The following is a 26394-nucleotide window of genomic DNA, read 5'->3' on the forward strand; positions in this document are numbered from 1 at the left end:
TTCCCCCTGCCTGCCTCTCTGCCTACTTATGATCGCTCTGTTAAATAAATAAATAAAATTGTTTTAAAAAAAATCTCTCTGCCTGCCTCTCTGCCTACTTATGATCTCTCTCTCTCTCTGTTAAATAAATAAATAAATAAAATCTTTAAAAAAATCCAGATCTTACTTCTTTTGGGGACAATTATTATATTTTTCCTTACTTATGTTATTTAATGTGCTTGTTATTCTCTCTTCTAGGTTATGAATATCTTGAGGGCTGGAACTTCTTTCTCATTTTTATAGTCTCTTAAGTATTTACCTTATTTTATTGACTTTAAAGCACCATCAATTGTGTAACACATAATTTTAGGTACTATTATAAAAAATACTGTCAACTAAACTTTATCACTTTTATTTTAAATTTTCAATCTGTTTAAAGAGCTCATTTAGACTTATTTAGAAATAGAACTTTTTTTGTATCACTACAATGCACACAAATTCAAAGTCATTATGGAATTCTTATAATTTCTTCATATTGAGTCTAATACTTATGAATCACTTTTGACTCAGGGTTGCTGATGTCTGTATTTTTCCAAACGTCTATATTCTCTGGGTCATTTTGAGTATTATTGAAGCAACATTACTTAAAAAAAGAGCTTCACTATTGTCTCTGGCAATTTCCTCCAGGCCACAAACCTATTCAGCAAGTTTTAATATTTTATTTATTTAACAGAGAGAAATCACAACTAGGCAGAGAGGCAGGCAGAGAGAGAGGAGGAAGCAGGCTCCCTGCGGAGCAGAGAGCCCGACCTGGGGCTCGATCCCAGGACCCTGAGATCATGACCTGAGCCGAAGGCAGTGGCTTAATCCACTGAGCCACCCAGGCGCCCCTATTCAGCAAGTTTTAAAGCTGAAACTTTTTTGATCTTGCCAGAAAGTGTTCAAGGAATATGTTCAGACAACAACTGGACTAATATTCCTTTGAATGGTCCTTGAATGGTTAATTAACAGAAACATCAAGGGATTGTGGATTTCCAGTCATACTACCTAGAATAACAACTAGGCTCAGGCATGCGTAGGCAGTGGCAACTATGTCATAGCTGCTGTTTGGCCAACAGTAATTGTAAAATGACATTGATTACTGATTATAAGACACATCCCATTTCAGAAATGCTAAAATGGGGATGGGGGAGAGGGAAAATGTTTGCAAATGATGATATCAGTAGAGTGGAAACTTTCTCATAATAGACAGGAAATGAATGTTTGAACCTTAAATACATAAATGAAAAATTATAGGATTTTTAGAGCTGGGAATAAAAAAATGTGTTCCCATCTCTTAGAATCTTAAAAAATGTTACTGCTGAGAGAAATCTTAGTGATGATCATATAGGCTTTTTATATATAACTCAGATGTTTGAAGAGACAGCTTTGTCTCTTAAAGTATCTGATTAAATTTGGCTCAAAATCCAGTGCTAAATTCCGAGAATTCCACAGAATTCCATACAATTTCTATTATATCTTATGGTTTATTGTGCTTCTGCTTTTTTCTGCATCCACACCCCTGAGTCCATACAAGCTGCCTTAGTTTGACTTCTTATCAGCTCTGGGACATATAAAACAGCCCAGCCGGTTCACTGGTTTCAGTATCAAATATAACATTACTAGGCATTTAAAAACTTTTACTATAGATTTGAATTAAAAATATAGAGGGAGGAGTGATCACAAGGAAAAGTCCCACTGAGGAATTTCTGCCTTTACAGGCTCCTCCATCCTATCCCACCCTTACTCTCATCCTCCTCTGGCCTGCTCCCAAGTAACAAGCAAATTCTTTTATTCTGAGAATAGTTTCTCACCATTTAGTCCCCTCAGTGGGGAGAAATTTACCTCATATCTCCCCTAAGTACCTTATTAAAAGGTATAGTCTCCTATAGTGAATATATGTGATCTCTGCATATAATTAAGAAATAGATGAGATGGGGGTGCCTGGGTGGCTCAGTGGGTTAAGCCTCTGGGATCGAGCCCCACATCGGGCTCTCTGCTCTGCAGGGAGCCTGCTTCTTCCTTTCTCTCTGCCTGCTTCTCTGCCTACTTGTGATCTCTGTCTGTCAAATAAATAAATAAAATCTTAAAAAAAAAAAGAAATAGATGAGATGACATGCCCAAAGTTGTACAGTTAATGATAGTATTAGGAGCAGAATCCTGTTTGTCTAAATTATATAAATCAGTGTTGTTTTTTTCCTCCCTTTAAATGGTACTGTGCCTTACTTTGTTGTAAGTGGTTATAATATACTAAGGGAAGCTTATGGTGGCTCAGCTTCAAGAATAAAAAGGGCAAGTCAACATTCCTTTTACAGCAGGCGAATAATTCTTATAAGCATGATGGAAAAAAGACATCCAAGAAGGGAAGCACGGCTGAGTCAATCTGCCAGCAAGTATTTCCCATCTGCCCACTGTGTATCATGGAAGGTGGTAGACACTGGGGCAGACTCGAAGAAGTCATGGCCTCTGCCCTTAAGTTGCTCACAGTGTAATGATAAGGGAATGATGTGTTCTTGAATTGGGACAGAGTGCTTCTCAGAAGATTGAAAGGAAAATCTGCTTTCTGTAAGCATCGTCCACTGAATTAAGAGTAGTTTAATTTTAAAATGGGAATGGGGTGTGTGTATATCCATGTGTGTGTGCATGTGTGCGCGGCGGCCAAGTGGTGGGAAAGACAAGGTAAAAGAAAAATGCTAAGAAAACCCACAAAATTTTATCCTACAGAGGACATCAAGTATGACATTGGAAGACAAGCAGTAGCCGAGCTGGCATCTCATAGTTCTCTGGAAAAAGTAAGTTGAAAGTGGTTGGGAAAAAAAAATGTTTATGGCCTCTACACCAATGCACAAAGTACAGGTAATATACAAATAGAACACGACATTTTATACAATGAGGAAAATAATTTCTCACAGATATAAAGAAACTTGTTAGGATGGGACTCATGACTAGAACATGGCAGTGAGAAAAGGTGAGGAGGAACATTGCTCCAAATAAAAAGAACTGGGTTCTGGGGGCGCCTGGGTGGCTCAGTGGATTGAGCCACTGCCTTCGGCTCAGGTCATGATCTCAGGGTCCTGGGATCGAGCCCCGCATCGGGCTCTCTGCTCAGCAGGGAGCCTGCTTCCTCCTCTCTCTCTGCCTGCCTCTCTGCCTACTTGTGATCTCTCTCTCTGTCAAATAAATAAAAAAAAAAAAAGAAAAAAAAGAACTGGGTTCTGATGAGCACCTGGAAAGGAAATGGCAGTCATATGATACAAACTGCATGTCTGTGGGGACAGAAATGGCTTCTTTGTTGTGATCTATGGAAAGTCAGTATTTATAAGCCCCTACTCTCAGCATTTCTAAAATTCAGAAAGGAAAGGAGGAAGAAAAAGTGTAAAGACCAAAGGAAAGAAGGAAGGAGACAAAAGACAGTAAGCAGGAGGAATAAAATAAAAACAAAAGAAAATGATAAAAGGAAAGTCAGAGTAGCACTTTACGTCATGAAGATACTCTTAGATGGGATTTTATATTTTTGAGAATGGACACAGGAAAGGAATTATTTAAGTGAAGATAAAAGGAGAGGAAAAGAAGTGACATCATAGTAAAAATGTGCTAGTCTGCCCAAACAGATAAACTGGATTACAGACCCCAGGAATAAATCATGAAATTGGCACAGCGAAGTTCCAGAAGTTGATTTAATGTAACATAATCCTTCAGAAGGAAGAAGATGGCAGAGCTAAGATGATTCTAGATCTAATTCTGATCCACAAGGATGGAATTGATTAGCGAAATGAGGGTGAAGAAGATCTTGAAAGAAAGTTAACTATGCCATTTCCGTTCTTCCCGATAGTCAAGGAGGTCAGGTGAGATGCAGTCCAGATCTACTGAATTCTGACTTCACATAACTAAAAGATATGATTTTCATAGCCTGCAGCTCTAAAGGGGGAAAAGGCTCAAGGAAGATGGTGTTCACCTAAGAATGAAATTTAGTCAGTGTAATTACTCTAGAGTCCAGTGATGAGGACTGGCTGGAATGACCACAGGGACCTTGCCATTAAACTCAGATTCAGAGATGTGAGGCAGAGAAAAGGCATAACTAAGAGAGTAGTCCCCATATTTCAGTACCTTCAAAAGTACAAACATAAGGCAAAAACTGGGGGATTTAATAACAAAACAAAGATTTATGTTCTACAAAGGGCACCATGGTCAAAGCTAAGAGGTAGATGGCAGAATGAAGAAAATAATTTGCTTTGTCTAAAACTGACAAGGATGTAATCTCCTAGGACTATATTTGGAACTCCTGCAAAAACAGGAGAAAGACAGTAACCCAATAAAAAGGTGCAAAAAAATATCAACAGGCAATTTAAAGAATAGATAAAAGCTAATATGCATATGGAAATTTGATCAAAACCATTAGTAATCAAATATGAATTGAACCAACAATAAGATATTAATTTATACCTATCAAACCAACAAAAACTAGAAATCTAGATTACAGATGTCAGCAATGTGGAAATCTGCTGCAAGACTTCTTTCTACCACTTCTAAAAGCAAGCTGGCACTACTTGACACATTAAATAGACTCATACCCTACAGCCCAGCAGTCCTTTTCTTATGTAACATAAAACAAATTCTTTACAAGTTCAGAAAGGGACTAAAATGAGGATGTTCATTGCAGAGTTATTTGTAGTGGCATGGGCAACGAGTGTGCTCATCACTGGAGGAGTGTATGAGTACAATGGGGCGAATGCACACCATGAAATACTAGGCATCAGGGTGAAGTAACATTAAATGTCAGCATCTGGCAAGATGGATAGAGATAAAAAACAGTGCTTAGCAAAAAACATAAAACACAGAAATAGACATATAACTCAGTAGTTTTGTAGTACATTTAAAAATACATGCCTACCAAATAATAACTATTTTTCTATGAACACATTTAAACACATTAGAAAATTGCCTATTGTTGGGGGTGTGGATGGGAGTGGAGATAGAATGTAACGACGGAATAAAGAAATACAGATTTATACAAGAGGGCTTTTCCTTGCAGCAACAATGATGGTGTATCATGAACTGAAGAGTATGATTAATTCAATCCTTCAAGGGACAAAAACTTCAAAATAAAACATAGAAAAACACAAATTTATCAGCACCTAGACCATGAACAGAACAACACTTAGAAAAGGAAAAGTTGAAATGAAGAAAAACTTGTAAAAATACTAACAGCAAAATGGGCTCATTATTGGAAAAAAGAAATAACAAGAACAGATATCTCTGATGCTCTGAACACATGGGATGCTATTTACACTTAAAGGAAGTAACATTTTTGGAGACACTGACTTATACATTTGAAATATTTCTTTTAATCCCCATAACCACATTGAGGTAGGTGTTACCTACCTCAATAGTAATAACTTTTTTGGTTATTAAAAAAGTATAAAAAAAGTATAAAAAAGTAATAACTTTTTTGGTTACAAGAAATATAAATCCATCTGTAGTATTTTGAGGAAGAAAAGTTTATTGAAAGGATGCAAGGTTATCTTACAAAACCCAAGAGCAAGAATGCAGCTGGTCCTCCAAAGCTGACTGAAATCAGGGCAGCAATTATCTCAGGCTCTTTTTCTAAAAATATGGTCTTCTATCTTTGCTTCTCTCTGTCCTCTGACTTCAACCTATTCTTCCCACCTGCCAACTTTCTTTGCTTCTTCACATACATGGAAGAAGACAACTGCTCCATAGCTCAAGTGTTTGCCTGTTCCAGCCCAGAAATGACCAAACCCACAGCATACCAATTCCAAATTCCCAGGAAAGAGGACTTAATCCAGCTTCACTGCACTGCTTGTGGTGATATTGTGGGGGAGGGGGTGGGGAGTGTTCCATGATACTAACTTGGTTGCCAGGGCTCACCACAGTGGGAAAAAGAGGGTTCTTGGAGAACGGGCTGTGTGCTATATAGTGCACTCTAAAATATCTACCACAACTAATAGGACTCCAGAACAGGTGCCAAATGAATATGAATAACAAGTGACATGAAACTCTGTTTTCTCTAACTTCAAAGCCCATGTTTTCTCTACTACATCATATAGCCTTCCAAATGTTTGAAATAACTGTTTTCATTGCCCCAGTAATAGAAGAGTCTATAGGTATTAGGTATCCCCAGGAAACAGATGGCATTCTCAAATCAAGACAGTTTGGAAGTTTCATAAAGGATTATTTACAACAATGTGAGCAGGGTGCAGGGAAATTGCTAAGGGGCCACAGTACCCCAAATCTGGTATTAGAAGGGCTAAGTCTGAAGAGGTAGTGGAGGTAGCAATTCCAAAACTTAGAAATAGAGAACTAGGTAGAAAAGGCTACATGAGAGGGGCTGAGATCTTAGAAAGGGACTCAGGTGAGCTAGTCACAACCCCACAGGGAGCTAGAGGATTAATCAGCCTAACCTCACATTCCTACTTCCCTCTAATCTTTGGCCTAGACTACTCATTGGCTGATCCCAATAGAAAGCTAGTGGTAACGGGATCTGGTGACATGTTTCCATGCAGGTCAGCTTCCCAGGCCCAGAGCTGTGTGGATAAAGAGAGCTCAGGAACTGATCTGAGAAGGCAAAGAAATATCTTGGTCTGTAGACTGGAAAATAAAAACAAATGTGCAATCAGATTGGAAGTTGAAAAAGATGAGATTTTAAGAGTGTTCCTAGAGGATCTGGACTTGTTTAATTTTCACGTCCTGGGTAAATCATGTTTCTATGTATTAAATTGGATATTTAGCTTAGGTCACTAAAAATGAGTGCCTCAAGAGTTTTTTGGGGGTTCAAGTCTCTGGGCACTCACTCATTCTCCACACCTAGTAGAAGAGCTTCGTCCTTTGGTTAATACATCAGCATTCTGCTTAAGATTTCATTGAGAAAATAGCGCTACAACACCTCCAGATACTGTGCTAAAATAAAACCTCACAAATGAATCACAAACTAGTGGCGACGACAGAAAAGTAAATGAGAGTACAGGATTAGGAAAATGCACAGGTTATGCAGGAACTCAAATATAAGTCCAGTGAACCTAGACAAGAGAAGGGGTCGAGGAAGACTTCCTGGAGTAACTGCAAAGGGTAGGTAAGGATGTTCCGAAGACAATGGCATTGTCCCGGAAGGAAGAGAAGCCCAACAAGTGTTCAGTTCGCTAAAAGAGGAGTTACCACCAGGAAAGAACTAGGCTACGAACCAGTGCACAAGTCTAGGAGGTACGAGGACTCGCTGTGACTGGCAAAGGTCTCCGCTCAGCCCTGCCTCCAGCCTCGTTCCGCCCTCATCCCTGCCCAACAAAAGGGGCTCCACCTATCAACAATTCTACTCAGCTGCGAGGGCATCCCAAGCCTAAAACCCGCGTCTCCAGCAGGACAGGCTGCTGCCGAGTCCCTCAAAATAGCATGTGTTTTCCCGACGTGTTGGCTTTAGCGCTGTCCCTCCCCCGAGCGACCAAGGAGAAGGCGCTCATTGGTTGCCGTAACGGTGATCCGAGAGGCTGGGGAAGGTTGATTGGTAGATTTTTTTTTTTTTTGCGCGGACCACGCCCATCTCCTCCGCTCCAGCAATCGGCTCAGGGTCCGAGGCCTCATGGGTAGTCTGGGCGTGTAGCCCGGAACTGTTTCTGGAGCAATGGGGTTGGCTTCAGCTGGGAGGGATCCCAAGGTGAAGTTACAGCCTGAGGGCGGGTTGAGGTGGGACCACAGCTAGAATTCCTGGGGTGCTTGCCGACATTTTCAGGCCCCGGGCCCGCGCCCTCCCACAAGTGGATTTGCATCTGGATACACGAGAGGGCTGTGACGGGACGCGCATTTCAGGGAGATCGTTGCACTCTGGTTGTTGCATTCACATACGTTTTCGCGGACCCTGGGAGCTTTTTATGTGCCTCTGGGATCCAGGGTCCATGGCTGAGGCTGCGGCAGGGGAGATCCGCAGGGCGGTGGCTTCTCGCGCGAGAGCGCAGCCCGCGCGGAATAGCTCCGCAGGCCCGCCAACCCCTGTCCCCATTCCCGTTCCCGGCCTCGCCCGTCCAGGGTCGGTTCGTGCCAGATGCCCGGTCCTCCCGGCCCCAGGGCCTTGGATGAGAAAGTGCTTGCCCTTGAGAAAACAGTTTTAGATCGCTCAGCTTGATTTTACAACATTCCTGGCCACACTCACCATCGGCCATAAATGTTGAAAGCATTTCAACGATGAATCAGGTAGCTCCTAGGTAGCATTCCTATTTCCTAGTCTCTATTGAAGGGCAGGGGCCCCAAATCAAAGGGCATCTTGCTCCAATTGCAAAATTACAACCTGTAAGCTTACTTTTCCTTTGAGTAAGACCAGTCACCACACAAAGGTGGCCCTACTGCAGCTCTTAGTAACTCCAGCCACTTGTTTCAGTAGAGTTGAGTTCAACTTCCTATTGCAATAATCTTTTTGAAAATATTTTATTTATTTAACAGAGAGGGAGCGCGCACAAGTAGAGGGAGCAGCAGGCAGAGAGAGAGGGAAAAGCAGGCTCTCCACTGAGCAGGGAGCCTGATGCAGGACGTTGGGATCATGACCTGAGCCCAAGGCAGCCGCCTAAGCAACTGAGCCACTCAGGCATCCTGCAATAGTCATAAAGTCTTTCTTTCGTGTTTAACTTCGTCTATTTAATTTGCCTAGTGTAACTTCTCTTTGATAATGAAAATTTTATGTTCTATATTTATTGTTTCTTCTCAATTACACAGGTGTTTCATTTCTTCCTTGCTGCTGACTGAGAAGGCCTTCTCACATGTCCTTGGATATCTAGAGATTAACCAGTTTGGATTCAAAAGATTAGAACCTTGTGGAGTGAAGCTACCACTTTAAAGCCATTACAGAAGGTAGTGTGATAAGTATGTTGTGGAAAGGGTAGTATATCTGAGGGAATCCTAAATGAGGTGCATTTATCTTATGGAAGTGGCACCAGGAAATAAAGAACAGACCTGTCCCCTTGTCTTTCTTTTTTTTCCCCCCCTAAGATTTAAAAAAAAATTATTTATTTGAGGAAGAGAGACAGAGACAGTGACAGAGATAGTGAGAAAGCATGAATGGGTAGAAGAGGGAGAAGCAGGCTCCCTTAGCAGGGAGCCTGACACAGGCTTGATCCCAGGACTCTGATAATGACCTGAGCCAAAGGCAGACGTTTAACCAACTGAGCTACCCAGTGCCCCTGACCTGTCCCCTTTTCTATTATTATGAAAGAGGCATGAGAAAAAAAATGCAATTTTCAAAGAAAGAGAATGGCTAAAAATATAATCACCTCTCAAGAGATGCTAAGTGTGGTTAAGGAGAGAAGCTAGAGCAAGTGAGAGAGGTCAGGGTTGGTAATGGAAAGGCTTCTGCAGTGGTAGAGGTAGTGTGGAGAGGTGTTCCTTAAAGTAAGGGAAATGAAATGTATCCATTTAAGATGGGAAGTTAAAGTGCTGTAGGATTGAGTTGGAATGAAATGAAAGGTGGTTGGGGGAAAAAGGCAGATAGTAGGGAGAAGGGAGTCTATCTATACCAGGAGTCTATCTATACCAGGGAGTCTATCTGTACCAGGGAAGGAGACTGACTAGTAGTCTGAGAAGCTTGCCAGAGGCTTTGACTGCTTGGATCAGAAGAGAAGTATCAAGCAATCATGTTACCTAGGAAACTAGGAAAGGTAGGAGAAGGGGTTTGACACACTAGCCTCTCTCACCTTCCTTTCCTCTACACACAAGGATAAACTTAAGTTGAATGCATTATGGTGGCAATTTAATGCCACTCTAAGTTCTCCCTCACGGGCTAGTGGAGCCTAAGATATGGAGTTGAGGCTGATGATCTTTTTCATTTTCTGTTTTTCTCTGACTTTTCTTAATGTCAACACTGCTCCCTAATCTCCTTTTCCTTAAATTTTCCCTCTACTTTTTCTTATGCAGAGATGAGGTAGCTGAAGGTGGATTCAGGACATGAGAGTGGAACATGAGAAAGAAAAGACTAAAATGACAAGTTGAAAGAGAGGAAAACTTTACTTCCAGATGTAAATGCAAAACTCAGGCTGGGAATAGCACGTGAAAGTATTGTACAAATAAAATGAAATGGAGTTAAGTACATTTATGTCCTTATAAGATCCGGTTGTAATGACGTAGAAGAAAAACATAGGAAAATCTCAAATTATCCTGAGAAAGGACCAAGAGAAAACAATACTGGAAGTAAATCAGATAGATGAGCATTAGACAGCAACATAATCTTCCAGGTCTGATGCCAGTGGGAAGAAAACTATGAATGCTCTTTCCTGGAGCTTTTCAGCATGGGAGAGTTACCCAATTGTCAGGGCTCAGGGAGGGAGCTTCTCTTCCAGGAGGCTTCCCACTAGACAGACTCTGCTTAGGCCAGGCTGGTCCTCCTAAGGGCCCTCACCATGGCCCCCTTCATTTCCTTGTTTCGAAAACTATAGATGATGGGGTTGCACATGGGAGTGATGATGGTATAGAGGAGAGAGAAAGGCTTATCTTTGTCAGGGCCATGTGTGCTGCGAGGATTCATATAAGAGAACATGGCTGAGGTGTAGAGAAGGATGACCACAGTCAGGTGGGAGGCACAAGTAGAGAAGGTCTTTCCACGACCAGAGGAGGAGGCTCTGCCAAGGATGGAGGCCAGGATGCGTGCATAGGAGATGACAATGAGCACCATGGGGCTGAGCAGCACCACGATGGCATCGGCAAAGATCATCTTCAGACTAAACTGAGGGTCTCCACAAGAGAGAGCGATCACTATGGGGGCCTCACAGAAGAAGTTTTCTATGTGGTTGTCTCTACAGAAGGGATTCCGAAATGAAAGATACTCAAGAAAGATGCCATTGATCAGCCCGAAGGACCAGGCAGTACTCACCAGCTTCACACACACCTGCCGGCTCATGATCTGGGCATAGCTGAGTGGGTGGCAGATGGCAACATAACGGTCATAGGCCATAAAAGCCAAGAGGATGCACTCGGCCACACCTGCACAAAAGACCAAGTACATCTGGGTTGAGCAAGAGACAAAGGAGACAATGTGGTTCTTGACCACCAGGTGGATCAGCATCTGTGGGATGGTGGTGGTGATGAAGCAGACATCCAGAAAGGACAGGTGGCCAAGGAAGAAGTACATAGGGCTGTTGAGCCTGGGGTCTGTCCAGGTGATGAAGATGATGAGCCCATTCATGGCCATGGCAAGGCTGTAGAGGGCTAGGAAGAGGGCAAAGAGCAATGCCCGAGTGGAAGAGGAGCTCTGCTCAAAGCCCACAAGGATAAACTCTGTCACTGTGCTGCCATTCCTTAGGTCCACTGTCTTGGATCTGCTTGAGGAGGTAGAACAGGAAAAGCGAAGGTGAGACAGTTGTAGGGAAATGTAAGGTACTCACCTGGGCCAAGAGATGCAGCTCTAGAAGAAAAACGAGTGGTGGCAGACATCTTGGAACTTTAGTAAACTATTGAATTGACAGTGTCGTGGAGCAGTGAAAACGCCAGTGTCACCATAGGCTGCATACATAGAATTGTAATATCAAAAATTGAGGAAGCAAAGGATATATTTTATTCTGGTTTGGTCAAGCCTCAAATGAAGTACTGCATCTGCTCCACGGCCATAAATATTGAAGGGTTGGCCAGTAACCAAAATGTGTTCAGAGATGCAAAACTAGGGTGGTTGGGCCGGGAACACACGCCAAACGAGGACAGGTTTAAGAAATGAGGAACTTAAGGAATGAAGTATTTGAGGGGAGGGCATGACCGTTGTTAGCTGATAGAAGGTCATATTTAGGAAGTACTTGGGAGATGTTTAAAGACATATTTTTCTAGAAGAAAAAAATGCTCAGTCTAGTGTATATATATATATATATTTTTTAAAGATTTTTATTTATTTATTTGACAGGGAGAGATCACAGGTAGATAGGCAGGCAGAGAGAGAGAGAGAGAGAGGGAAGCAGGCTCCCTGCTGAGCAGAGAGCCAGATGCGGGGCTCGATCCCAGGACCCTGGGATCATGACCCGAGCCGAAGGCAGCGGCCCAACCCACTGAACCACCCAGGCGCCCCTAGTGTATATATTTAAAATGATGAATGGTTTGAAGTTTCAGAGGAAACAGTAACATTCTAGCCTTCAGCATTGCCCCTTAAGGGCAATGATTTGCATAACTCTGGAAACGGCTATGCTTACTAGTCATCCACCCTCTTTCCAGACTCCCTCTCCCAGTAGTTTGTGCTGCTGTATCCACCACCCATGCAGTGCATGCTGGAGATGGGGCCTGGCTCTAAGCTCTCACATGCTTTCCCAATAGGATACAATTTTCCTACAGGGGTTGGAACTTAGGGATAAGCACTTTTGGGTGGAAAGGATGCATCCATTGCTGTGAGACAAGGAAACTATGAGCAGGGCATAAATTTGGCCTTTCTGGAATGAAAACTTTTATCTGTCCCTTTGTTTCCAGGATTAGTCTTGTTCTTTTCCCATCATCTGAGAGTGAACATTCAGAATTCTCATGTTCTTTTCTCATTATTGTAACTTTTAGGAAGTCATTATGTTCATGTTAAATCTCTCTTGTACTCTTCATCTTGTCTTGGAGTTAGGATATCAGATAGATCCCTTCTACTTTCAGATGCTTATAGATGGTTAGCATATTCCTTCTTAACCTTCCGTTCTGCCAACCACTCTTCTTCATTTCCTTTTCTCTCGCTCCCTTTTCTACACATTCTTACTTTACCCCCTCTAATAGTCTTTCCCCCTCCTTTCTCCACTTCCACTTCTCACTCTTTTCTTCTCTCTCTCCCTTTCTCATATTTGGTGTGGCTGTCTGCCATTCAGCTACCTCTGGTTGGACTGCCCTCTCTTCTCCATGTTTTAAACATCTCATGTTGCCTATCTTAATTTTAGAAGAGACCTACCCCATTAACTGCTACTCTTTTCCACATTAGATTCCTAATAGATGATTTCCTGATAGGTCAAGGCAGTAGGCCATTCCCATCGTCTGTACTTTGGAACATTCCCCTAGAACTGTACCTAGAACTTCTCCTCTTTGGGGCCCAGAAGGGGCAGGGAGGGTCAGAGAGCAATGTTTAACCCAAGAAGCGGCCTGGAATCATGGGCCCAATGGACATGTTGGGTTTGAGCTCAGAACCTGGGCAAGGGAAGGCAGTGAGCTATGCTCCAGATAAACCTGGGACTTGTCCAAGAAAAAACTAAAGTTCAACCGAAGAAAACACTAGGATCTATAGCAGTATATAAATGCTTATTATAGTTCACTATCCCGGAAAGAATACTTCTTTCTAGTTAACTAGAAAGTGCCCTGTTAACTACCAGGGTTAACCAGTCAAGCATTTGTATAAATAAATAGGATAATGACTTGAAAATCACATCCTACCTCATTCTGTTGCTTGGCTAGTGATGATGTTTATCACTGAATCACTGCAGCAAATAATAGAGAAAATCCCATGGTGTTTGAAGAAGAACTGGTCCAGGGAGGATGGTCTGACCAGGTGGGCCACTCTGGAAGAAAATTGTGGTGATGACCTCATTAGTTTTTCAACATCCATACCATAGATGATGAATGCTTACTTAAATAATAATACTAGGTTACATATGTACTGCACTTTAACTGTGACATATTCCACTTGTTAATAAGCTTACTTGCTCTTACTTTTTCATAGTATATGTTTTGACCTTCTCAGGACTTTTAATTTTGTCCCAGTGCTAACTGAATTTTAGCACCTTGACTTGAAAATCACATGCTCTCTTAATTGTTATTTGAAGAACACAAGCAAGAAAATAATAAAGCATTCATTCTCCTTTAGCTGTAGACAATCTCATATTACTCTGTAACATAAAACATGTCTTTGTGGTTGTTTCTGACAAAGAATTTTCTGAGACTGGACATCAGAAATTGTTGCTATGTGCTCTAAGCCTAATTGTGAACCTCTAAAATATCATTTTTATTGGTGGCCTTAATGATGGCCATTGTAATATTTAAATTGATCTCTCTCTGTTTTCAGAAAGGTGTAGATTATGAGATTTCTCTGTTAAACCGGAAGAGGATGATAGGATTTTCTCATGCCATGGGTATGGATAGAAAATAAATAACTCCCCATGACCCCTTGGACTTCTTGTTTAAAGAGTCAAGGGTCTGTAATCTCATTTAAATTAACAATAGTTTATAAAGGAGTTCACACATTCCATGACATTTTATTGTAATTTAAGGATATAATCTCATTGAAGAACCTTTGTTAAGTTATGTTGGACAATGTAGTTGAACACAGTTTAGCAAGGAGAGAGGAATAAGGTATAGGTTTTCAGCTGTGGGTCTAGACTGGCTTCAGAGCTGACTAATTAACTTACTGTTCTGATTCCTTTTAGAACCACTTATAAGCAAAATAGAACTGTTCCAAAGTTCTGAGAGCCTCACAACAGAGCAGTGATTTGTGTTAGAGGACCAGCCAACATGAAAGTGAAAGTAGGACTGTTTTAGTATCTTATACCCTATGGTTAACTGTAGACTTAATGGGATTAGAGAACAGAATGCTAGATGCTATTAGGGGTAGGGTAGGTAGGGAATAAGTTCTTCCATACTCCTGATGTTTCCTTTCACATGGATGAAATTGTGATAGCATAACACTCTTGACCTTTCTCTTCCTTATTCACACTGATTGGTGGGGAATGGAGTGGCTTACCAGACTGGTGATTTTAGGAGAAACTGAGCACGTGTTTTCTATCCCTTTCCTCTCACCTTCCTCTTGGGAGTGAGTGGCCTTCTTCAGGGCAGGCTCTACCCCTGTTTGAGGAGGCTTTGTGGCTGTATGTTCCTGCTAGTTACCAGGGACTAGGTTTTTCTGTCCAATTCTCTGCTTCTGAATTAGGAAGTCCAATGGCTTCAATGTGTGCTTTGTTATTAGTAAAGGTAATGTTTTAACCTCCACCTGCAGACTCTGTCTTATTTCTCAGATGATTCAGAACCAGGTGGGAAGAGCTGTGCTGTTTTTTGAAAAATTTTTAAATTTCTTTCCAGTGTTCCAGAATTCATTGTTTATGCACCACACCCAGTGCTTCACACAATATGTACCCTCCATAATACCCACCACCAGCCTGAAGCAACCCCTCACCCCCCTTCCCTCCAAAACCCTCAGGTCATTTCTCAGAGTCCACAGTCTCTAATGGTTCATCTCTCCCTCCAATTTCCCCCAATTCACTTCTCCTCACCATCTCCCCATGTCCTCCATGTTATTCCTTATGCTCCACAAACAAGCAAAACCATATGATAATTGACTCTCTCTGCTTGACTTATTTCACTCAGCATAATCTCCTCTAGTCCTGTCCATGTTGATACAAAAGTTGGGTATTCATCCTTTCTGATGGAGGCATAATACTCCATTGTATGTATGGACCATATCTTCTTTATCCATTCATCTGTTGAAGGGCATATTGGTTCTTTCCACAGTTTGGTGACTGTGGCCATTGCTGCTAGGAACATTGGGGTACAGATGGCCCTTCTTTTCACTACATCTTTATCTCTAGGGTAAATACCCAGCAGTGCAATTGCAGGGTCATAGGGAAACTCTATTTTTAATTTCTTAAGGAATCTCCACACTGTTCCAAAGTGGCTGCACCAACTTGCATTCCCCCAACAGTGTAAGAGGGTTCCCCTTTCTCCACATTCTCTCCAACACATGTTGTTTACTGTCTTGTTAATTTTGGCCATTTTAACTGGTGTAAGGTTGTAGCTCAATGTGGTTTTGATTTGAATCTCCCTAATGGCTAGTGATGATGAAATTTTTTCATGTGTCTGTTAGCCATTTGTATGTCTTCTTTGGAGAAGTGTCTGTCCATGTCTTCTGTCCACTTTTTGATGTGATTAACTGTTTTGTGTGTGTTGAATTTGAGAAGTTCTTTATAGATCTTGGATATCAGCCCTTTGTCTGTACTGTCATTTGCAAATACCTTCTCCCATTCTGTGGGTTGCCTCTTTGTTTTGTTGACTGTTTCCTTTGCTGTGCAGAAGCTTTTGATCTTGTTGAGTCCCAAAAGTTCATTTTCGCTTTTGTTTCCTTTGCTTTTGGAGACATGTCTTGAAAGATGTTGCTGTGGCCGATGTTGATGCTCGGCCGATGGCCGAGGTTACTGCCTATGTTCTGCTGTAGGATTCTGATGGATTCCTGCCTCATGTTGAGGTCTTTTATCCATTTCGAGTTTATTTTTGTGTATTGTGTAAGAGAATGGTCGAGTTTCATTCTTCTACACATAGCTGTCCAATTCTCCCTTCAACATAGTATTAGAAGTCCTAGCAACAGCAATCAGACAACAAAGAGAAATAAAAGGTATTCAAATTGGCAATGAAGAAGTCAAACTCTCTCTCTTCACAGATGACATGATACTTTATATGGAAAAGCTAAAAGATTCCACCCCCAAACTACAGAACTCATACAGCAGTTCAGTAATGTGGCAGGATACAAAATCAATGCACAGAAATAAGTTGCTTTTTTATACACTAACAATGAAAATACAGAAAGGGAAATTAGAGAATCGATTCCATTTACTATAGCACAAAGAACCATAAGATACCTGGTAAGAAACCTAATCAAAGATGTAAAGGATACCGAGTACAGGAACAGATAAAGTTCCTGCATTTGAGGAACTACAGAATACTCATGAAAGAAATTGAAGAAGACACAAAAAGATGGAAGACCATTCCATGTTGAGGGATTGGAAGAATAAACATTGTTAAAATGTCTATACTGCCTAGAGCAATGTATACTTTCAATGCCATTCCAATCAAAATTCCACAGGCATTTTTCAAAGAGCTGGAACAATCCTAAAACTTGTATGGAACCAGAAGAGACCCCAAATTGCTAAGGAAATGTCGAAAAAGGAAAACAAAACTGGGGGCATCACATTGCCTGATCTCAAGCTTTACTACAAAGCCGTGATCACCAAGACAGTATGGTACTGGCACAAAAACAGACACATAGACCAGTGGAACAGAGTGGAGAGTCCAGATATGGACCCTCAACTTTATGGTCAAATAATCTTTGACAAGGCAGGAAAAAATACCCAGTGGAATAAAGAGCAGTGTTATTTACTGGACCCCTTAAAATCCCTAACGATTATTAGTGATATAATCACATATATGGAAATAAAATTTAAACAAAAATGTGTTAGGGCTTTGATTACAATAACAAGAAACCATGAGTTACAGAGATGTCTGGGAAGATCCTGAGAGGGAAGAGTTCTCTGATACATGCATACTGAATGCTCAAGGTATAGTGCTGGTGAGTTCAGGGAGAGAAGTCTACATTCCTTGAACCCAGGAGGACAATGAATAAAGTGTGCTATTGTAGCCTGCATGGGTGGGAAATGTCTCATTGTAATGTTAAGGTTCTGATTCCTGTCCTACTCACTAAAGAGAAGCAGGATACTGTTGAATACATTCAATAGTTAGCCACAACATTCCTGTAGCTTTCCTAGCATGCTATGACCACAGGAAAGAAAATATCACACAGCACTGTATCATTCATTTATTCTGGAGAGTGTGTTTGTTTTAGGAATGGGAATGGTTCACTTAAGTTGTAAATGAACTTATCAGCCTTGTTTAAAATCATGTGTGTTCTTAGAAAGCTTCAGCTTCTGTAAGGGTTGGCCATCATTTTGCAGGTCTGGTGTAAATAAAATGTGGCTCTAATAATTTCATATTTAACACAGCTTGAAATCTGGTTTCTCTTCTGCCTGCTCTTCCTTTTTTTGGATTAAACACATAATTTTATGACCTGAAAGCCAAAAGCACTATTTTCCTGAGCAGAAAAACTTTAAGGTGGTTATATTTATCCTGGGGTTCATGGAGCTCTAGGGAGTCAGAAGATTCAGTGTGTCCATGCTTCTCTGAAATGTTGTATGAAAACAGTGCATGAGAGCACTTTTCTTGAGGGTAAAACGAAGAAAAACATATTTGTGGGTATGGTAGTTGTGAAGATTAAGAAGAAATTTATTCATTCAATCAAAAATTGTGTGTGTGTGTGTGTGTGTGTGTGTGTGTGTGTGTGAATTACACAGAACCATATTTGTAGTAGGGAAAGTGCTCAACAAATCTAGTTTCCTTTTCTAGATCACTGGATAAATAAAAAATATTACTTAAGACATTTACATTTTTAAATGTCAGTAATCTTCAAAATGCGTGAAACCTTTTGAAAACTGAATCTGCGAATTAAAAATGTATTTCCAAGCATTGTTACATTCTGGGGGAGCATGCAGTACAGTTGGGGGTAGGGATATGTTACGATATGTTATTTAACTGCACAGTGATAATGTTGAGAGCTCCTGCAGGGCTTCAGTAAAATGCTACAATATTGCAGAGTAATAAAATAATGACATACTCAAGGAAAAAGTATGTAAGAAGAAAAAACATCAACTCCCGAAAAAATAACTGCTAATGACTGACAGATTCAGAGGTTGTTCTCAGAAAAGTGCATTTTTGGGCACTTGGGTGGCTCGGTTGGTTAAGCAACTGCCTTTGGCTCAGGTCATGATCCTGGAGTCCCAGGATGGAGTCCGGCATTGGGCTCCCTGCTTGGCAGGGAGTCTGCTTCTCCCTCTCACCCACCCCCCTCTCATGCTCTCTCACTCTCTCTCAAATAAAAAACGTCTTACAGAAAAAAGAAAAGTGTATTTTTATAAAAGAAAAAATGGCCAATCTAAGCGGAAACAAGGATTAAGCCCAGAAAGTCTGAAACTGAACGTTGAAATTATGCCCAAACTTTGAGGAAGACTGAAGAGAGGTAGAAAGTGGTCCTAAAAATGGGTTCTTTTAGCAAATTGAATTATTAGTAGATATGTGATTATTGTGATATAAAAGAGAGGTTCAGTGATGAAAATCAGTTTCTCTTCAATATTTAGTAATGAAGATAGAAATTCCTGTCCCCAACTGGACAATGCACAGATTGATTGGAGGCCCTAAATTCCATAATGGCTGATACTCAATAATTTTGAAATCAAATGTATAAAAAATGGGGCTTCTTTGAGAACTGAGTGAAATTTCCACTGCATCTCAAGACTGAGAACTAAGAGCTGGCTGAAAACTCTGATTCAATAATATTAGATCAACAGGCAGTCTTCAGAAAGAAGGCAAAGGCATCCACCTCCTGATTCCAGCTCAGACAAGCTACAGTTCATCCTAAGATGAATAATCAATTTCTCTTTGTTAACTAGCAATGAGGATTTAGAAACCAGATTTGAAAAAGCAAAAAGGGCCATTAATCATTCAAAAACATAGACCTAAGGTTGTGGAAAGGGAGGTGGGTGGGGGATGGGGTAATTCTGTGTTGGGCAATAAGGAGGGCAGTGATGTGATGTTGTGTAGGTATTGTACACAGCAAAGGAATCCTTGAACATTATACCAAAAAGTAATGATGTACCTACCATACGTTGGCTAATTGAATTTAAATTAAAAAAAAAAAAAGGAAAGAAATATAGACCTGATGAAAACCTCTAGAAAGGAATGAGGGTGAGCCCCTCAATTAGCCTTGCTAAAAGAGAAGGACTACCTGGATCTACAGAGTTTCTTATTAGTGAGACGGCGGGTGCCTCCGAGATGGAGGGGCAGGCACCCACAACCAGAGATCAAGAAGAATACAAAAGTTGCAGAGCTGTTTGGAAGATTTTGCCACCTATCCAGAAGAAGAGAACTAGGTGGTGGTATCTAGCTGCATGATGTCTCACATCAGAAATATTAGAAAGACAATAACCTACACTGAGACCCTTCACCAGGAGCAAAAAAGTGAAATTAGAAAGATCTTGTAAGAATAGAGCCATTGTCTTCCAGGCCCTACTCTGTAGTCTACTGATTAGCCCCATGATGAGAAAGATAGCCCAGGTCCTTACCAAACAAATCCTTACATGGCCAGAAAAAAAATAATTGTTTTTCCTTCTGATTTTGTGCATTATTTAGAATGCCCTGTAATTGTGACATTTCTAAAAATGTTTTTAAAAAATATTTTATTTATTTATTTGAGACAGTGTGAGAGCAAGAGCACAAGTTGGGGTCGGTGGGGGAGAGGGACAGGGAGAGGGAGAAGCAGGTTCCCAATTCAGTGGAGAGCCCAACTTGGGGCTTGATGCCAGGACCCTGAGATCCCGGACAAAGGCAGATGCTTAAGTGACTGAGCCACCCAGATGCCCCTAAAGATTTAAAATTTGAGAAGTAACTTTGGAATCCCATGATTTTCACTAACAGAGCTGTATGAAATTTGAGAAATTTAGGAATAAAATTGGAAGGCAATGGAAAAGAAATTTTGCCATGTAGAACCTAACAAAGTTGTATAGACAAAAGCGTATGGATCCGTGGCTGGGAAGATATTTGGAAGATATCCACCTTTTAAGGAAGGATAGCTAATCATCAGTGTGAACCCCTGGAGACTTCTGCTGGCTACTCTGTTACAACTTAGCAACACTTCTCAACTTCTCTGGAACTCACTTCAGCTGTGTTTCTCTATTTCCTTTGCTGTGCAGAAGCTTTTGATCTTGATGAAGTCCCAAAAGTTCATTTTTGCTTTTGTTTCCTTTACCTTTGGAGACATATCTTGAAAGAAATTGCTGTGGCCAATGTTGAAGAGGTTACTGCCTATGTTCTCCTCTAGGATTTTGATAGATTCCGGCCTCATGTTGAAGTCTGTTATCCATTTCGAGTTTATCTTTGTGTATGGTGTAAGAGAATGGTCAAGTTCCATTCCTCTGTATATAGCTGTCCAATTTTCCCAGCACCTTTTATTGAAGAGACTGTCTTTTTTCCACTGTATATTTTTTCCTGTTTTGTCAAAGATTATTTGACCACAGAGTTGCGGGTCCATATCTGGACTCTCTACTCTGTTCCACTGATCTATGTATCTGTTTTTGTGCCAGTACCATACTGTCTTGGTGATCACAGCTTTGTAATAAAGCTTGAGATCAGGCAATGTGATGCCCCTAATTTTGTTTTCCTTTTTTGATATTTCCTTAGCAATTTGGGGTCTCTTCTGGTTCCATACAAGTTTTAGGATTGTTTGTTCCAGCACTTTGAAAAATGCCGGTGGAGTCTTAATCAGAATGGCGTTGAAAGTATAGATTGCTCTAGGCAGTACAGACTTTTAACAATGTTTATTCTTCCAATCCATCAACATGGAATGGTCTTCCATCTTTTTGTGTCTTCTTCAATTTCTTTCATGAGCGTTCTGCAGTTACCTGAGTACAGGTCCTTTACCTCTTTGGTTAGGTTTATTCCCAGGTATCTTATGGTTCTTGGTGCTATAGTAAATGGAATCGATTCTCTAATTTCCCTTTCTGTATTTTCACTGTTAATGTATAAGAAAGCAATTTATTTCTGTGCATTGATTTTGTATCCTGCCACATTATTGAACTGCTGTATGAGTTCTAGTAGTTTGGGGGTGGAGTCTTTTGGGTTTTGCATACAAAGTATCATGTCATCTGTGAAGAGAGAGAGTTTGACTTCTTTGCCAATTTGAATACATTTGACTTTTTTTGTTTTCTGATTGCTGTTTCTAGGACTTCTAGTACTATGTTGAACAAGAGTGGTGAGACTGGGCATCCTTGTTTTGTTCCTGAACTCAAAGGGAAGGCTGTCAGCTTTTCCCCATTGAGAATGATATTTATTGTGGGTTTTTATAGATTTTATGAAATTGAGGAATATTCCCTATATCACTATACTTTGAAGACTTTTAATCAGGAAGAGATCCTGTATTTTGTCGAATGCTTTTTTCTGCATCAATTGAGAGGACCATGTGGTTCTGCACAGCAAAGGAAACAGTCAACAAAACAAAGAGGCAGCCCACAGAATGGGAGAAGATATTCGCTAATGACAGTACAGACAAAGGGCTGATATCCAAGATCTATAAAGAACTCAAACTCAACACACAGAAAACAGATGATCACATTAAAAAATGGAAAGAAGACATGGACAAACACTTCACCAAAGAAGACATACAGATGGCTAACAGATACATGAAAAAATGTTCATCATCACTAGCCATTAGGGAGATTCAAATCAAAACCACATTGAACTATCACCTTACACCAGTTAGAATGGCCAAAATTAAAAAGACAGTAAACAACATGTGTTGGAGAGGATGTGGAGGAAGGGGAATCCTCAACACTGTTGGTGGGAATGCAAGTTGGTGCAGCCACTTTGGAAAACAGTGTGGAGATTCCTTAAGAACTTAAAAATAGAGCTTCTCTATGACCCTGCAATTGCACTACTGGGTATTTACCTCAAAGATACAGATGTAGTGAAAAGAAGGGCCATATGTACCCCAATGTTCCTATCAGCAATGGCCACAATCACCAAACTGTGGAAAGAACCAAGATGCCCTTCAACAGATGAATGGATAAAGAAGATATGGTCCATATATACAATGGAATATTATGCCTCCAACAGTAAGGATGAATACCCAACTTTTGTATCAACATGGACGGGATTGGAGGAAATTATGCTGAGTGAAATAAGTCAAGCAGAGAGAATCAATTATCATATGGTTTCACTTACTTGTGGAACATAAGGAATAACACAGAGGACATTGGGAGATGGAGAGGAGAAGTGAGTTAGGGGAAATTGGAGGGGGAGATGATCATGAGAGACTGTGGACTCTGAGAAATGACCTGAGGGTTTTGGAGGGGAGGGGGGTGGGGGTTGCTTGAGCCTGGTGGTGGGTATTATGGAGGGCATGTATTCCATGGACTGGGTGTGCATAAACAATGAATCTTGGAACACAGAAAAAAATAAAAGAAAAAATTTTAAAAAAGTGTTTCTGTAGACCTACCATTCCCCCTCTTTTCTATTTTAAATATATTCCCATACCCCTTTTCTTAAGTGAGATGGACACTGAGTATTCTCTTTGCTCCCCACCATGTCTTGTCAATAATTGGTTTGCAGCAGAGGTATTATCCAATTGAATCAAACTGTAGAAATGTTCTAAATTCTCTCACTGTTTCTCTCTTAGTCTACTGCTTTGCTCTCAGATCCACTTCAATCTCTCCATCTCTCTCTGAAACTGAGGTTCTCTGAAGTACCTTTAGTCCCTGACAATGACTGGCCAAGGCCAAGTAGTTATAAATGTGCCAGTGCTGGGCATGCCAGGTGCCTGTTATGGGCTAGAATCCTGTGATGTCCAAAAGGTACATGAAGCTCATACACTCTCCCAGAGGACACTTACTGATCTGCACTAATGGGAGACACCATAAATAATGGAATTACCAAAAATAACCTCAATTTCATATCATAGCTGAAGTTCTAACTCCATATTTTGCCTGCCTCCCTCTCCTAAGACTTGCTCTTGCATATCCTTATCCATTCACTATCTGAGTCCTAATGTGAACTTAAAATTCCATTAGAAGTTATAATGGGAAACCCCAAAGACTCCACCCCCAAACTACTAGAACTCATACAGCAATTCAGTAACGTGGCAGGATAAAAAGTCAATGTACAGAAATCAGTGGCTTTCGTATACACTAACAATGAAAATACAGAAAGGGAAATTAGAGAATCGATTCCATTTACTATAGCACCAAGAACCATAAGACACCTGGGAATAAACCTAACCAAAGAGGTAAAGGACCTGTACTCAAGGAACTACAGAACACTCATGAAAGAAATTGAAGAAGACACAAAAAGATGGAAGACCGTTCCATGCTCTTGGATTGGAAGAATAAACATTGTTAAAATGTCTATACTGCCTAGAGCAATCTATACTTTTAATGCCATTCCGATCAAAATTCCACCGGTATTTTTCAAAGAGCTGGAGCAAATAATCCTAAAATTTGTATGGAATCCGAAGAGACCCCGAATTGCTAAGGAAATGTTGAAAAACAAAAACAAAACTGGCGGCATCACGTTACCCGATTTCAAGCTTTACTACAAAGCTGTGATCACAAAGACAGCGTGGTACTGGCATCAAAACAGACACGTAGACCAGTGGAACAGAGTGGAGAGCCCAGATATGGACCCTCAACTCTATGGTGAAATAATCTTCGACAAAACAGGAAAAAATATTCAATGGAAAAAAAGACAGTCTCTTCAATAAATGGTGCTGGGAAAACTGGACAGCGATATGTAGAAGAATGAAACTCGACTATTCTCTTACACCATACACAAAGATAAACTCAAAATGGATAAAAGACCTCAACGTGAGACAGGAATCTATCAGAATCCTAGAGGAGAACATAGGCAGTAACCTCTTCGATATCAGCCACAGCAACTTCTTTCAAGATATGTCTCCAAAGGCCAAGGAAACAAAAGCAAAAATGAACTTTTGGGACTTCATCAAGATCAAAAGCTTCTGCACAGCAAAGGAAACAGTCAACAAAACAAAAAGGCAACCCACGGAATGGGAGAAGATATTTGCAAATGACAGTACAGACAAAAGGTTGATATCCAGGATCTATAAAGAACTTCTCAAACTCAACACTCACAAAACAGATAATCATACCAAAAAATGGGCAGAAGATATGAACAGACACTTCTCCAACGAAGACATACAAATGGCTATCAGACACATGAAAAAATGTTCATCATCACTAGCCATCAGGGAGATTCAAATTAAAACAACATTGAGATACCACCTGACACCAGTTAGAATGGCCAAAATTAGCGAGACAGGAAACAACGTGTGTTGGAGAGGATGTGGAGAAAGGGGAACCCTCTTACACTGTTGGTGGGAATGCAAGTTGGTGCAGCCACTTTGGAAAACAGTGTGGGGATTCCTTAAGAACTTAAAAATAGAGCTTCTCTATGACCCTGCAATTGCACTACTGGGTATTTACCTCAAAGATACAGATGTAGTGAAAAGAAGGGCCATATGTACCCCAATGTTCCTATCAGCAATGGCCACAATCACCAAACTGTGGAAGGAACCAAGATGCCCTTCAACGGATGAATGGATAAGGAAGATGTGGTCCATATACACAATGGAGTATTATGCCTCCATCAGAAAGGATGAATACCCAACTTTTGTAGCAACATGGACGGGACTGGAAGAGATTATGCTGAGTGAAATAAGTCAAGCAGAGAGAGTCAAGTATCATATGGTCTCACTTATTTGTGGAGCATAACAAATAACATGGAGGACATGGGGAGATGGAGAGGAGAGGGAGTTGAGGGAAACTGGAAGGGGAGATGAACCATGAGAGACTATGGACTCTGAAAAACAACCAGAGGGTTTTGAAGGGGCGGGGGGGGGGGGGGTGGTGGGAGGTTGAGAAACCAGTTGGTGGGTAATAGGGAGGGCATGTACTGCATGGAGCACTGGGTGTGATGCCAAAACAATGAACACTGTTATGCTGTAAATAAACAAATAATAATTAAAAAGAAGTTATAATGAAACCAAAGTACACATGCTGCTTTTCTCCCTTAACACAGTCACCTTCAATATGGAGACTTAATGAGTAAAACCACCAAAACACCAAGGAAAAGAGAGAGGAAATGATATGCAAAGCTATGCCTAATGATCTTCCTCTGAATATTGAGGGTCTGTGTATATGTCCAAAGAGGGATGAATAAGAAATTGAAGAGGAGAATCTAGCAATCAAGAATTATTGAACATCGGCAGACTGGATAATTTCAGCTTTTCTTTGGCATTAGTTAATCTCAGCTATTTTGCTATTTAAAATGTCTGAAAGATTCGCTTCCCCTCCCCAATCTTTCAGACATTTTAAATAGCAAAATAGCTGAGATTAACTAATGCCAAAGAAAAGCTGAAATTATCCAGTCTGCCGATGTTCAATAATTCTTGATTGCTAGATTCTCCTCTTCAGGGGTGGGAGGTTGGGGCAACCTGAGGGTTTTGAAGGGTCAGGGGTGGGAGGTTGGGGGAACAGGTGGTGGGTAATGGAGAGGGCACGTTTTGCATGGAGCACTGGGTGTTGTGCAAAAAGAATGAATACTGTTACGCTGAAAAAATAAATAAAATGAGAAAAAAAAATAAAATGTCTGAAAGAAATTTGGAATGACTCTAAATAGCTTAGAGAAGAAAGAAAAGTGAATGAGAGAGAGAGAAGAGAGGGAGAGAAATGTGTACCAATAGAATAGAAGAGAACAAAGCTAAAGCACAGAAAGATTCCTGCACTACAAAATGGATGATTTTTAAGGCAAATCATTACATATTTAGAGACTCAAAAACCATCTGGAACCTGATCTATTACCTTACAGGGAAACAACAAGGCTAACAGGGTAAAGTACAGGGACTTTGGAGGCAAGCATACCTGAAATTCAACCTTGGCATTGTCACTTATTATAATGTGGAGTTGGCTAGCTGAGACACAAAGTTTTTTCTCATATAAAACAAGGATGAACTAAAATAACACGTAATTAGAGGTTGCCACAGATTAGACAATAAATAAACATTAGTTTTTTTGT

General features: G+C 40.7%; 1 protein-coding gene across 1 annotated transcript in view; it reads right to left on the reverse strand.

Annotated features, from left to right (window-relative positions):
* Positions 1-10375: 10375 nt before the first annotated feature.
* Positions 10376-26394, reverse strand: part of LOC123946389 (olfactory receptor 10AD1-like) — a 29775-nt gene continuing 13756 nt past the window's right edge. The window contains exon 3 of the mRNA XM_046011817.1: positions 10376-11324. Coding sequence (XP_045867773.1) covers positions 10376-11324 — 949 coding nt within the window. The remainder of the gene's footprint in view (positions 11325-26394) is intronic.

The sequence above is a fragment of the Meles meles genome, chromosome 7 (genome assembly GCF_922984935.1).
Source record: "Meles meles chromosome 7, mMelMel3.1 paternal haplotype, whole genome shotgun sequence".
Classification (NCBI taxonomy): Eukaryota; Metazoa; Chordata; class Mammalia; order Carnivora; family Mustelidae; genus Meles; species Meles meles.